Here is a 13,896-nt window from a genome sequence, read left to right as displayed (position 1 = left end):
TGCTTTGACCACCTGAATCAGTTCCCTTATGGAACTGATCTTTGCCTGGGGCAAGAACATCCTCTTCTAAGCTGTATCTACAATCAGGCCCAAGTACTGCAATCTCCTTGATGGTTTTAAGGAAGATTTCTCTAGGTTGAGACTCCAACCTAGGTATTCCAGGTAGCTGACCGTGGTGACCAAACTCTGGTTTAGGCGGGATACCAAACGATCTATCAAGAGTAGATCATCTAAATAAGCCAGAATCGTTATCCCCTGAGCCCTTAATATGGCTAAAGGGGGGGGGGGGGGCAGAACCTTTGTAAATACTTGCAGTGCAGTAGCTAAACCAAAAGGCAGAGCTACAAACTGAAAATGAAGATTTTCTCTCTCGAAGCGTGGATATCTCTGGTGAGTGGGGAAAATAGGTACATGTAGATAAGCAACCTTGATGTTGATTGACGCTAGCAGTTCTCCATCTTGTAGAATGGAGACCACTGATCGGATTGACTCCATGCAAAAAAAGCGGATATTCAAAAATCGATTTAGACCTTTGAGCTCTAAAATGGGTCTGACATCCCCATTTGGTTTTGCTACCGTGAAAAGGTTTGAATAAAACCCTAACCCTCGCTCTTCCATGGGGACCACTGATATTGCTTTTTGAGATAAGAGATGATCCAAAGCCAGAAAGAGACTTTTTTTTTTCCTGGGCCTCTGGGAACGTTTGATCTGAGAAAACAAGGAGACGGGAACTTACTTACTTAGTTTGTTACCTAGAGACATTGAGGAAGCCACCCATTCATCTCGACACTGTTCCTGCCAGACCCTTGAGAACTGCAGAAGTCTTCCCCTCATTCCAGCGAGCATGGGCACCCCTTCATAAGAAGGTTTTAGTATTTTGTTTAGTAGGCTTTCTCCCCCAGGGCCTCTTTTGACCCTGGGGTTGACCCTGAGGTTTACCTCTTGAACTTGACAGTGGAGGCCGTTGAGACTGCCTAGGGACAGAGGCTCCTGGCACTGGAGAAGAAGCTTGTTTTAAAAGAAAAATGCTTAAACTTCTTAACTGGTAAAAGGGAACTTTTTCCATTAGAAATTCTTTGGATATATTTATCCAGATCGTCTCCACACAACCGTTCACCATGAAACGGAAAGCTAGCCAAGGGCTTTTTGCATGCCGCTTCGGCTGACCAATTTTTCAACCATAGAACGCACATCTACGCACATCTACCAGCCCGAGCATAAGTCATGAGGCTTGGAGAATAGAATCTTTCATGGGCGTCTACTGGAAAACATAATGCCTCTGATATCCTGGCCAAATCTTGGGCCTGTTTTTCAGGAAGAATCTTGAGCACCTCTTTAAACTGGTCCTTTAAGGACTGACATACTCAGATCGCTGCTAGAGCAGGCTGAACCACTGAACCTGCCAGAGAAATATTGTTTTTAAATAAGAATTCCAACTTCTTATCTGCTGGATCCTTCAGCATTTGAGCATTGTCTACAGGACAAGTCAAGCTCTTATTCAGAGGATATAGCAGTGTCAATTGCTGGAATTCCCCATTTCTTAATAAACTCTTCCTCCATAGGATAAAGTGTTGAAAACTTTTTTTCAGGAAGAAACGGTTTATCTGGGTGCTCCCACTCAGAATACATCAGCTTTTTCAGTAATGAATGGATAGGAAAAGCATGAACAGCTTGGGGAGGCTTTAATGAACCCAAAAAAGAAGTGGGTTCATCAACTGACTCTGCTACTGGCAGCAAAAATGTGGAGCGAACCAATTCAGGAGAGATTGTACCTTTCCTGTGAACCTGATCCATTCGTATTAGACTCTTCAGAAGAGGAGTCATCAGCCTCTTCCTGGTCTCCTGAGAGAAAAGAGTCATCTCTTGACTCCTGTTCCTCAGTTTGAGGGTCCTGGGTAATGGACGGGGATACTCTTAGTTCCACTCTGGGATGCGATTAAGGGATCTTTTTTTGTTCCAAGCCTAAAATGGTTGAGGAAAAAACCTCTTCAGTAATATATACAGGGGCTGCAGTGCTAAAAGCAGCTGCAACACCCGACGTCCCTGATGGCTCACTCTGACCGGCCTAAACCCTCTCAGGGGAGAATGCCATTTTTTTTTTAAATATGTCTTTTAGGCTTCCTAGTAGAAGTCTTTCTAGAGCCCTTTTTTGGGGTACTTTTACCCCTCCCCCCTCCGACCATAGCCGATGCACAAAGCAGAGGTACTACCAGAAGGAACGCATCCACTGCTTGAGCAATAGTCCAGCCCTGCTGCTGCTATTAATGCTCAGCCTAATGCAATTGTAAATGTGTCAAAATGAATGCCTGTGTCACCAAACCTCTTTCATGCCCCTCTTGCTCTTGTGTCCCTCCGCAGCTTGCAGCAGTATCAATGGTGCTTTTAAAAGACACACTGGACGTTGGAGGACACCAATGCCATGCTAGGCCCCACCCCCTCCTCTCTTTTTAAAAAAAAGCTTTCCCGTGCGGGCCTTTCATCCTATGGGATCACTTTTGTGAGGGGGAAAATGGCAAGGAGGGAGCCTGGAGGCCGCTGAGTAGGGTGGCGTGCCGTTTGTTTTGTTTTTTTTCTCCTGGCGCTTCCAGACTTACCAGAGGTCTGCTGCTGGGTGGAGGAAAGGAAGCGTGAGAAGGTATGTGCTCAATACAGCCCCCAGTGGTGACACGTAGGCATGACAACATTTACTAACCAAAGGAAACATTCATAAGAAAATTCAAAAATTTCGTAGAAAACGTACCTTTCCCGCTGCAGGGTTTTTTTGTGGTAAAACCAACAGACCCAATCTTCACCCTTCACGATGGGTTCCGTTAAACCATCAGGAGCTGGGGACCCTCTGGGAAACCCACATTTCTGGACCTGTAACAGCACTACCGCCAGTGACATGGCCTTAATACCAAAAGTACTGGATCCCGAGGTCCAGCTCTCTAAAAAGAGAAGCGTTTACAGGCAAAACCTTGTTTCTTCGGATACGAGGCCCGGGTACCATTCAGCTCAGCCAAAAAGCTGCATGCCTAGCCCCAGCAAGGATTGCTCCAGTGGAGCTCAGCACAGCACATCTTTTTTTAATATTTTCTTTTTATTGACTTTTCAACACAAAATTAGCATGAATATTCACATCATCTCAAGCTGGGCTATCACAAAGCCAAGACTTGCACAACATTCAAGTTAAAACAAAATTACATTTTAACACCCCCCCCCCCCCAAAAAGAAAGAAAAAAGAAGAAAAAAAACCCCCCACCTAATCCACCCCTTTAAGGAGCACACACTGTTAGCGCCAACTTCTCCAGTTCCGATGGTACCTGACTGGCTGGAAGGGAGTGGACACCGCCGGGAACGAAAGGGGGGCGGCCCAGCCAACGGGGGGGGGGGGGGGAGAGCGAAAAAGCCCACAATCATCTCCCCCCCCCCCACCGGCAACAAAACAGCCAGGCGGGGGGCTGGGCCCGCCCCGCGGGCGCCCCGCCCGAAGGGGAAACCCATCTTGCCCAGCCAGGGGTTCCATAACTCCCCAAATTTCTTCAAATTGTTCTGCTTTATGTACAACACTCTTTCGCACCACAGCGTGGAATTGATGGCTTTAACCCATGATTCAAATGCAGGGGGGTTTCTGGCTTGCCAGTTCATTGCTATTAACCGCCTGGCCTGGTACAAGCACCTTAGTACTGACGTCCTTACTGAGGAGGATAATCTACCCTCCTCCAGGATCCCTGAAAGACAAGTCCTAGCTTCTGGCTTCAACGTAGTCTTAAAGGTCCTGTTTATTCTATGTACTATATCTATCCAATACCTGTACAACTTTCGGCATTTCCACATCATATGAATGAAATCCCCCGGTGCCTTACATCTAGGTTTCCTACCCATTTTCCACATCTTTTGAGGGGTATAGTATGCTCTATAGGTAAAAAGAAGGTGGCAGACTCTGTGAGGGGGATATTGATACCAGGCTTCCTTGTTCAAGGATCTTCTCCCATTGCGCCTGGGTTATCTGCCCTACATCTCTAGCCCATGCCACCCTGCTCTTGTCGGGTCCCTCTCCCTTTAGGGCCTTGTCCCTGAGCTTATTATATAGTTTGGATATCAAACCTTTCGCTTGTGCTCGTTCGGCAAGGTCCTGAAGTAAGGGAGTTTCAACCCTCTCTATAACTAATGACCTGAACTGGGCTTGGATTCCATGCCTAATCTGCAGCTACTTCTAAAACGTCCTATTGGGGATGCCAAATTCTTGCCTAAGGGCTTCAAAAGATTTCATGAGATTCTCATCATACAGTTGCATTAACCTATTAATACCCTGCCTTTCCCATTCCTAGGGTCTATCTATGCTGCTTAGTTCGGCCAAGTTTACGTTGGGCCATAGGGGGGTATAGTCAGACACCCCGTGTATCCCATAAGTAGCTTTGTTGCCTGCCACACTTTCCTCATTAAAACACTAGTAGGGCACTTATGAGCAAATTAATTGGCCTCCACTACCTCAACCAGTAAACTATGGGGTACACTCTCAATCATCATTTTATGATTCGGACACTCTCTGTTTTGAGACCCCGCCCCAGCTAAATGTTGGAGTTGGGCTGCCAAAAAATATGATCTTGGGTGCGGTATTGCCACTCCTCCCCTCCTAACAGGAAGCTGCATTGTTTGCAAGTTAATCCGAGCTTGGCCCTTCTTCCAAATTAAGTCCCGGAGTAGCGTTTCCAGTTTCTTAAACCATTTCTGGTTGATCCAAATTGGAGAATTATGTAAGATATATAATATTTGTGGGAGCCAAATCATTTTAATTAAGTTGCAGCGTCCTGCCACGGAGAGAGGGAGACAGCACCAGGTATTCACTTTGTTTCAGTTTCGTTAATAATGGTACTAAATTCTCATTAACGTAGTAGTTTACTTCAGAGATCCACACTCCTAGATATTTCAGTTTTGACACCACCTCTAAGCATGTAATTATAGGTGGTAATTTAACCCCAGATCTGGTCAGTGGTAAGAGAGCTGATTTGCTCCAGTTGATTACTAAACCAGATTGCTGCCCAAACTCACCCATCATCTGTATCACGTTATCTAAAGTAGAGTTCATGTCCCCGATAAAAAAACAGGACATCGTCCGCAAACAGAGCAATTTTATCCTCCCCCGAACTTCGTCGGAATCCCTGGATATCTGGGCGCAATCTTGTCAGGACAGCCAGGGGTTCCATAGCCAAGACAAACAAGAGGGGAGACAGTGGACATCCCTGTCTCGTCCCTCTCTCTAGCTGGAATGTCTTGGAGAATGCAGTGCCCATTTTAATTTTTGCCCTAGGCTTATTATAGAGTAATTTTTACCCATCTAATAAATAGAGGGCCGAAGCCAAATCGCTCTAGCACTCCCCATAGAAAATCCCATTCCAGGCTGTCAAAGACTTTGATGGCGTCTAGAGCTAATATGGCACCCGGCCCATCGTTGTCTCTTGGTATTTGAATATTGAGGAAAACTCTTCTAATATTAGTACTGGTTGTCCTACTGGGAATGAAACCAGATTGATCTGGGTGTATTAATTTATGAATATATTTAAACAAATCGCCAATACTTTGGCTAAGATTTTAACATCAGAGCATAGTAAGGAGATTGGGCGGTACGAGGAGACTTCCTGCTGATCTTTCCCTTCTTTAAGTATTAGAGTGATGTTGGCTTCCATCGTTGAAGTGGGAAGCTGGCCCACGTCCAATGCATACCTCAATGTTTCCAGGAGTTCCGGCAGAAGCACTTCACCATATTGTTTATAAATTTCTATTGGCAGCCCATCTGGGCCTGGGGATTTATGGTTGGGCATTTCCGCCACTGCATTTTTTAATTCCTCTAATGTGAGTGGTGCTTCGAGGCTCGTTTTATCATGTTCTGATAAAGTTGGAATTCCCATTTGGTGTAGGAAATCAGTGGCTATTCTACCGCTACCCCTTGTAGTCGATTTATATAAGGTTCCATAGTAATCCTCAAGTACCTCCATAATCTCTGAGGGGCTAGAAACAAGGTCCCCTTGTGGCATCTTAATCAGCTGGATCGCTGTGGGGGAGTTGTTAATTTGAATCAGGAGGGAGAGGGCACGACCCACCCTCTCCCCTTCGCCAAAGTAATGTTGACGTTGAAATATACACCCGTTCTCAGCCCTTTTCATAAGTGTCATGTTATATACCTGTTGACTAACCCAGTGATGGCGAACCTTGGCACTCCAGATGTTTTGGAACTACATTTCCCATGATGCTCATGCACTCTGCGGTGTAGTGGACCATCATGGGAAATGTAGTTCCAAAACATCTGGGGTGCCAAGGTTCGCCATCACTGGTCTAACCAATCCTTCTGCTTATCAGACGTTGGATCTTCTATATACCCTCTCTCAGCTTGGGAGACTCCGTTTCTTAATTCCCTTTCCTGTTCCCTAGATTTCCTCTTAGTTGTTGCTATTTGCTGTATTAATATTCCTCTAAGGTAGGCTTTTAACCACTTAAGGACCAGGCCTCTTTTTCGGACTTGGTGTTTCCATGTTTAAAACAGTTTTTTTTGCTAGAAAATTACTTAGAACCCCCAAACATTTTATATTGTTTTTTTTCTAACACCCTAGAGAATAAAATGGCGGTCATTGAAATACTTTTTTTCACACCGTATTTGCGCAGCGGTCTTAGAAGCGCACTTTTTTTGGAAAAAAATCACTTTTTTGAATAAAAAAATAAGACAACAGTAAAATTAGCCCAATTTTTTTTTATACTGTGAAAGATAATGGTATGCCGAGTAAATTGATACCCAACATGTCACGCTTCAAAATTGCGCCCGCTCGTGGAATGGCGTCAAACTCTCCATAAGCGACATTTAAAAAATTCTACAGGTTGCATTTTTTGCGTTACAGAGGAGGTCTAGGGCTAGAATTATTGCTCTCGCTCTACCGATCGCGGCGATACCTCACATATGTGGTTTGACCACCGTTTTCATATGCGGGCGCTACTCACGTATGCGCTCGCTTCTGTGCGCAAGCTCGTCGTAACGGGGTGTTTTAAAAAAAAAAAATTTTTTTTCTTATTTATTTTAATTTATTTTATTTATTTTTACACTTTTTTAAAAAAAATAAAATAAAATGGATCACTTTTATTCCTATTACAAGGAATGTAAACATCCCTTGTAATAGAAAAAAGCATGACAGGTCCTCTTAAATATGAGATCTGGGGTCAAAAGGTCCTCAGATCTCATATTTGGGCTAAAATGCAACAAAAAAAAGAAAATCTGACATTTAAAAAAAAAAAATATACCTTTAAGAGGTATGGGCGGAAGTGACGTTTTGACGTCGCTTCCGCCCTCCTATGGTATAGAGACGAGTGGGGGCCAGCTTAGCCTCACTCGTCTCCATACCCAGCAGACTGAAGGACCCGATCGCCTCCGCCGCTACCGACGGCTCCGGTAAGCGGCGGAAGGTGCGGGAGGGCGGCGGGAGGGGGGGTGGCACCTCTCCCGCCGCCGATAGCGGTGATCTCGCGGCAAATCCGCCGCGGAGACCACCGTTATCGTACAGCCGACCGCCGCCTGAAGAGATGGATATCTCGGTTGTGGCAGCAGCTGCTGCCGTTACCGAGATATCCCTCTTCAAAAAATGGACGTACATCGTCGTGCGGCGGTCGGCAAGTGGTTAAGGAATCCCAGACTACTCCGGGTGCTTCTGAACCCCCATTAATTTGAAAAAAATTCCCTAATCTCTTCCATCAAAGCGCTTTGCCTAACGATCAATTCCAACCAGTTGGGATTTATCCTCCATTCCCCCGGGCCCGCTCTATCCCCCGCGCTTACCGTGATAGTCAAGGGGGAGTGGTCTGAGATCCCTCTTGCCCCATATCCTATGTCCTGTACTAGCCCCGATGCCTCCCCATTCCTCAGGACCATATCTATCCTTGAAAGGGTGTGGTGGGTACTTGAAAAACGGGAGTACTGCCTTTCCCTGCAGATGTCGCATTCGCCATAGGTCGCTTAACCCAGTTTCCAATAGAAATCCCTGCAATCGGCTTTCCCTCTCAACTCTAGTCCCGTCAGGCACGGGGAATCTATCCAAGTTCTTGTCTAGTATTTCGTTGAAATTGCCTAATATTATTAATGGGAAACCTGGTTTAGCTAGGCTAAACACAAACAATTTATACATAACCTCCAACTTGAAAGGAGGGGGTATATAAATATTGGCCAAAACATAGCATTGCTTGCCAATCAAGCAATACAAAAAGATGAACCTATCCTCCTCATCGATAGAGGACTCCCTACAGGAGAAATTCGTTCCCCTCTTTACCAAGACACTCACTCCCCTTGAATACGAGGAGTGAAAGGAATGAAAACATGGCTGGAATTTCCGACTGGTTAGCCGTGGAGCTGTACTAGACGTTAGATGTGTCTCCTGTAAAGAAGAGTAGACCAAGTCCACTCCCCTCAATCTCTGATAGAACCACGGCCCTTTTATTTGGATCGCCCAAACCCCTCACATTCCATGAGGTGATGCACACTCTATTTGCATAAGTGACATCTAAAACGAGGGAGAACAAGGGGCGGGGGGGACAACACCACCCCACCACCCAACCCCCCTCCCGCACCTCGCCCAGCCCACCATCCTCCCAGTGTGCACAGTGTGTGTTCTCTATCTCACCCACCCCTGCCCATCGAGGCATCCCCTAGGGGTCTCTATATTGGCCCTCTTATTCATTCACCCAAAACCCCAGGCGCCCAGCCCCGCTCCACCCCCCCCCCAACCCCACCCCCCCCGATTAGCCTGGAAGCCCAACCTCCCTAATTTGAAGAGTAATATTTATATAACATAATCTTAACTTGACATTCAATTAGACCCGTCTCCTCCCACAAAAAAAAAAACAGTAAAGGGGTCTCTAGCAAAAATCCATCTATAACATTCCTTTGCAACATAAGTGGAAATATTATAATTCACACTATATAAATGCCTTATTTCATACCTCTCATCCCCTAAATAGTATACACACTTCTAATCTATTTTCACTCCTATTTAATTCACCCTAGTGTAGGGGAAAAAAAAAGAAGGTAAAAAAAAAAGGGGGAAAGGGGGTACTGAGAAAAAAAAAGAACCCCCCTAGTGCATTCCTAACGGACATATGTAATGAGGTTTGTGCTATATAGGTTCACACCTTTCATAACTTTCATAACCCCCTACCCCCCCAATAAGTGTCTGGTTAGTGTCCAATTAATAACATAACACTCCTTATCTAAGCTATAACTTCTATTTGTGCACGCAATATTGCTGATTAATGATTTCTTCTTCGTGCAAATCTCATTTTAACAACACAACAAAGAAAAGAAAAAAGAAAAAAGAGAAAATTTAAAAAGAAAAAAAAAGGGAGCGGGAGGTAGAGGGGGGGGGGGAAAAAAAAAAAAGGAAAAGAAAGGAGTTTTTAGTTCTTTAGACATAATAGTCCTAGACAGTACTAGAGATCTCCTTTATGTTCCTCCAACCACCTTTCAACCTCGTATGGTGCACTGAAAAAAGGGGTTGAGCCCAGGGCAGTCATTCGTAGTCGGGCAGGGTATAGCAATGCATAGGTTATCCTGTATTTTTGGAGAATGCGCTTAATAGGGATAAATTCAGCCCTCTGCTTCTGCAAGTCTGGTGAAAAATCCGGGTAGAAGGATACTCTAGTCCCCTTGTAGAAGCTGTCCCTTAGTTCTCTAGCCCTTCGCATCAGGATAACTCGATCGTTGTAATTAACAAATTTCAGTATCAGTGGCCTGGAGGGAACTCTATGGGCCCTTTCTATAGCGAAGAGTGATGTAAAAGAGGTATCCCCCAAAAGTTCTCTAAACCAGTTTTCCAGAAAAGCTATGGGGTTAGAGTCCTCACTCCCCTCTGGCAAACCAATCAGGTGCACATTATTCCTGCGATTTCTATTCTCCATTTCGTTTAGTTTTGATGTCTGCATAGCAATTTGTTTCTGTAGCCCAGTCATTTTTTGCTGCAATGGGAGGAGCTCATCCTCGACCGTGCTTAATCTTCCCTCAAGTACAGTAGTTCTTTCCACGGTGTTGCTCAACAGTTGGCCCATAGAGTGTAATTCGTTTTTAATACTACTTAGCTGGTTGTCTAGGCCACAGATAGAATCTTTACATTCATTAACTGCTTGCAATATGTCTCGCAGCGTGGGTTCACCTTCCCCTATCACAGGGCATTCTGCTGGATTTATTGTATTATATGTTACTTTACCCTCTGCTAGTACCGGATTGTTCACCTTACTTCCAATAGGTGAGGCAGCAGGGTTTAATGCTAATTGACTGTTACTTCTCCTATTCGAGGTCGCCCCTTATGGCCTTGTTTGCCCTACTATCTGATGGTGTCCTCTCCTAGTTGGTGAGGTTGCATGGGCAAAGCGTTCAAGTTTTGCGGCTGCTGCCGCAGAAGCCTGATTTGCTTTTTCTTTGCCTGCCCAGGTTTTTTGGTTCCCCTCACCGTGCAACATATCCTCTGTAGCCCTTTTACTAAGCATGGTCTTCACCTGAAATTGATATAAGCTTAACTAATAATATGGCAGTAATGTAGCGGTAATGTAACAGTAATGTGGCAGAGCCCCTTGAAAATTGGGAAATACAACCAATAGTAGAAAAGGGGGCCAAGCGTTCTGCCAGAGGGAGGGGGGCGCAGTAGCAACTCCGCTCCCTCTCAACCACTCAACTCCTTGCCTGACCCCTCCGCGGTCAGTGCAGCTTCAATGCGATGCAGTGCAGCTAGTAGAACATCCTCAGTCCAAGGGCCCAACAGTCCTCACTTATCCTCACTGAGGTCAGTGTGATTATGGTACAGAGCTGTACAGTTTATATAATACAATGTCCCTAGTCCAAGATTCAGAAATCAAACCGTATAGAGAGAGTTCTGCAGTACGGGGGGGGGGAGATATCATCAGCTGCGCTCAGGTCTGCTTGTTGCTGGCAGTCGTATTAGTAGATCATATTCACTCTCATTCCTTCCTTCCTCCTCTCTCCCCCCGTGTTAACGTTTAGCCTAGGCCGTTGCCATAGGCTACTAAGAAGCTCCACTGCTCTCGCTGGTTCAACTTCCGAATCGAGCCGGGCTAAAGCCAAGTCTTCCATTCTATGTGCAGTAATCAAAATCCTCCGCTCCACTATGCCGCACGGGAAGTCTCGCGATAGCCTGAAGCGGAGGCGTAGCTTCCCTTGGCTTCGCCGCCCGCTCTGCTTGCTCCGTTGCAACGCCGCACGGGGGTCTTGCGATAGTTCGGCCGCCCGCGAGATCTCCCTCGGCTGCCTTTGGGGACACGGGCGCTACTCTGCCAGGTCACTTCCACAGGCTTAGCAAGAAAGGAAGGTGGTCGCAGTATAGGTTGCATATTATTTAGTTAAATCATTGCTTCCTGGCTATTTTCCCCATCAGGGAACGAGGGGAGATAGAGACAGAGCGCCCAGCATTTCCACTCTCACTCCCTCATCCGGCCACGCCGCCCCCCCCCCCCCCCGCACAGCACATCTTCACTTGTGACCAAAACCTTAGACACTAGGCAAAAAAACTGAGGTACTCCCAGCCTTAGGGCATGCCAGTGTCCATCACCTGAAGGTGGCCTATAACCCACGTAGTAAATACTATGGCTCTGTGTCCCATGATGTACGATAAGAAATAAAGTCCAGTGCATCAATAAGTCCATAACAAACAATCCACTTATGGTATTCTGAGTTATGAGCACAATGCCAATTCCACAGCAGTTGCACCACGTGAAAGCTGTCACCAGCAGTATCAAGCACTCGCCTCCAAATTTGACCATATTTGTTGCACTCCTTCCCCACCTGGGGTAGTTGTATGTCGAAGGTATGGTATTGTCTGCAGAGGGTTTCCTATATAAGTTGCTAACTAAAGCCCCATCCGGTGTGGTCTCTATCACCACATCCACAAAAGAAACCTTATACACTCTAGTACCAAAGTATTGGGACACCTGTCTTTACAGGCACATGAACTTTAATGGCTGTCCACAAGGTTTAGGAGTGTGTCTGTGGGAATATTTGACCATTCTTCCAGAAGCGCATTTGTGTGGTCAGACACTAATGTGGACAAGAAGGCCTGGCTCACAGTCTCTGCTCTAATTTATCCCAATGGTGTTCTATCGGGTTGAGGTCAGTACTGTGCAGGCCAGTCAAGTTCCTCCACCCCAAACTCACTCTCGCCCTTGTGCACTGGTCCAAATCATTTGGTGGAGGGGGGGATTATGGTGTGGGTTTTTTTTTTTATCAGGGGTTGGGCTTGGCCCCTTAGTTCTAGTGAAAGGAAATCTTAAGGCGTCAGCATACCAAGACATTTTGGACAATTTCATGCCCCCAATTTTCTGGAAACAGTTTGGAGTTAGCCCCTTCCTGTTCCAACATGACTGCGCACCAGTGCACAAACAAGGTCCATAAAGACATAGATGAGCGAGTTTGGGGTGGAGGAACTTGATTGGCCTGCAGAGTCCTGACCTCAACCCGATAGAACACATTCTCGTCCACATCCGTGCTTAACCTCACAAATGCTCTTCTGGAAAAATGGTCAAACATTCCCATAGACACACTCCTAAACCTTGTGGACAGCCTTCCCAGAAGCTTTGAAGCTGTTATAGCTGCAAAGGGTGGGCCAACTCAATATTAAACCCTACAGACTAAGACTGGGGTGCCAGTAAAGTGTATGCAAAGGCAGACATCCCAATACTTTTGGTAATGTACAGTATCTGTCAAACGACATGTTTCCATCCGTTATGAATGTCTATGGTCAGCTTTAGTTTGAAAATTGGGAACTGTTTTATAGATCAGGTGAATTAAGCAGAAACACGTGTTGAAACCTACAGAGAGGAAAAAAAAGAAGGAAAGAATGGGACTTTATGATACCAGAATAATGTAGAGGATATATTAGCCTGGTTATAAGGTATTATTTTAATGTCGCTCCAATAAATGTTGTGTTTTAATACTATATATATATATATATATATATCCTCTACATTATTCTGGTATCGTAAAGTCCTATTCACCCCATATTTCTCCCCTCTGTGGGATTCAGCATGTATCGTAGGGACTGATACTGAGGTGGAATGGGGTATAGGAACACTACAGTTTAATTTTTAAGCAGAAACACCTAGTAGTGGAATATGTGCAATATCAATCAAATTAAGAAGAAGAATTATAGGCTATTTATTTTTATATTTCAAGTTCATATAATTCACCCATTGTTTGATTTACCACTAAAGATGATGATTAGATATTAACATCTTTAAGGCAAAAAAAAAAAAAAAATGGCTCTTAATATACTTGTAATTTACTTTTGTTTGTGGATATTTTATTTTTGTATAGGCAAACATAAATGCAGACAATATCAAGCTGATGTCAGCAATGTTATGTGCGGCATTGTATCCCAATGTTGTCCAGGTGAGTTCTTCATTATAATGTCTGGAATTGCACTTTGTGTCCGTCTAGCACTTGTTTCTCTTTTCTTCAAAGTAAAATTGCTTCTCTAATGTTTAAGGAAACGTAGCAATGCTGTGAATACTGTTTGACTCTTTGGTTCTCATGCTTTTTTTCTTTACTTAAAAGAAAGATAAAAGCATACCTTAAAAAATAAGAATTAGAGCGCATAACCCAGTCTTCTATATTTGGATATATAAATCTGAATAGAATAACCCAGGTGAGAACCTTGATTCGTTATTAAAGTGGTTCTAAAGTCAAGTAATTTTTACCTTGCATTTCCTGCATCACAGGTAAAAAATAAAATAAAAAATGTTCCAGTAGTTGTGTGACCCGCTTCCCCAAACACGCTTGCAGTACCTGAATCTTTTCTTGATCCAGTGCTGTGCCCGTCTGCAGGTGGCAATCTCCCCACTTCCTCTTCTCACAGGACACAGAGATAGCAGTGGGAGCCA

The 13,896-nt window shown here is 44.8% G+C and overlaps 1 protein-coding gene across 3 annotated transcripts in view; it reads left to right on the top strand.

The window, feature by feature from the left end:
* Positions 1-13,896, top strand: part of DHX57 (DExH-box helicase 57) — a 210,146-nt gene that overhangs the window by 182,244 nt on the left and 14,006 nt on the right. For all 3 annotated transcript variants that reach the window (XM_077486473.1, XM_077486472.1, XM_077486474.1), the window contains one exon: positions 13,331-13,405. In XM_077486473.1, coding sequence (XP_077342599.1) covers positions 13,331-13,405 — 75 coding nt within the window. The remainder of the gene's footprint in view (positions 1-13,330; positions 13,406-13,896) is intronic.

The sequence above is a fragment of the Lithobates pipiens genome, unplaced genomic scaffold, assembly GCF_037356315.1.
Source record: "Lithobates pipiens isolate NorthernLeopardFrog02 unplaced genomic scaffold, aLitPip1_a1.2 Scaffold_18, whole genome shotgun sequence".
Taxonomy (NCBI): domain Eukaryota; kingdom Metazoa; phylum Chordata; class Amphibia; order Anura; family Ranidae; genus Lithobates; species Lithobates pipiens.
This window is presented reverse-complemented; position numbering and strand designations above follow the sequence as displayed.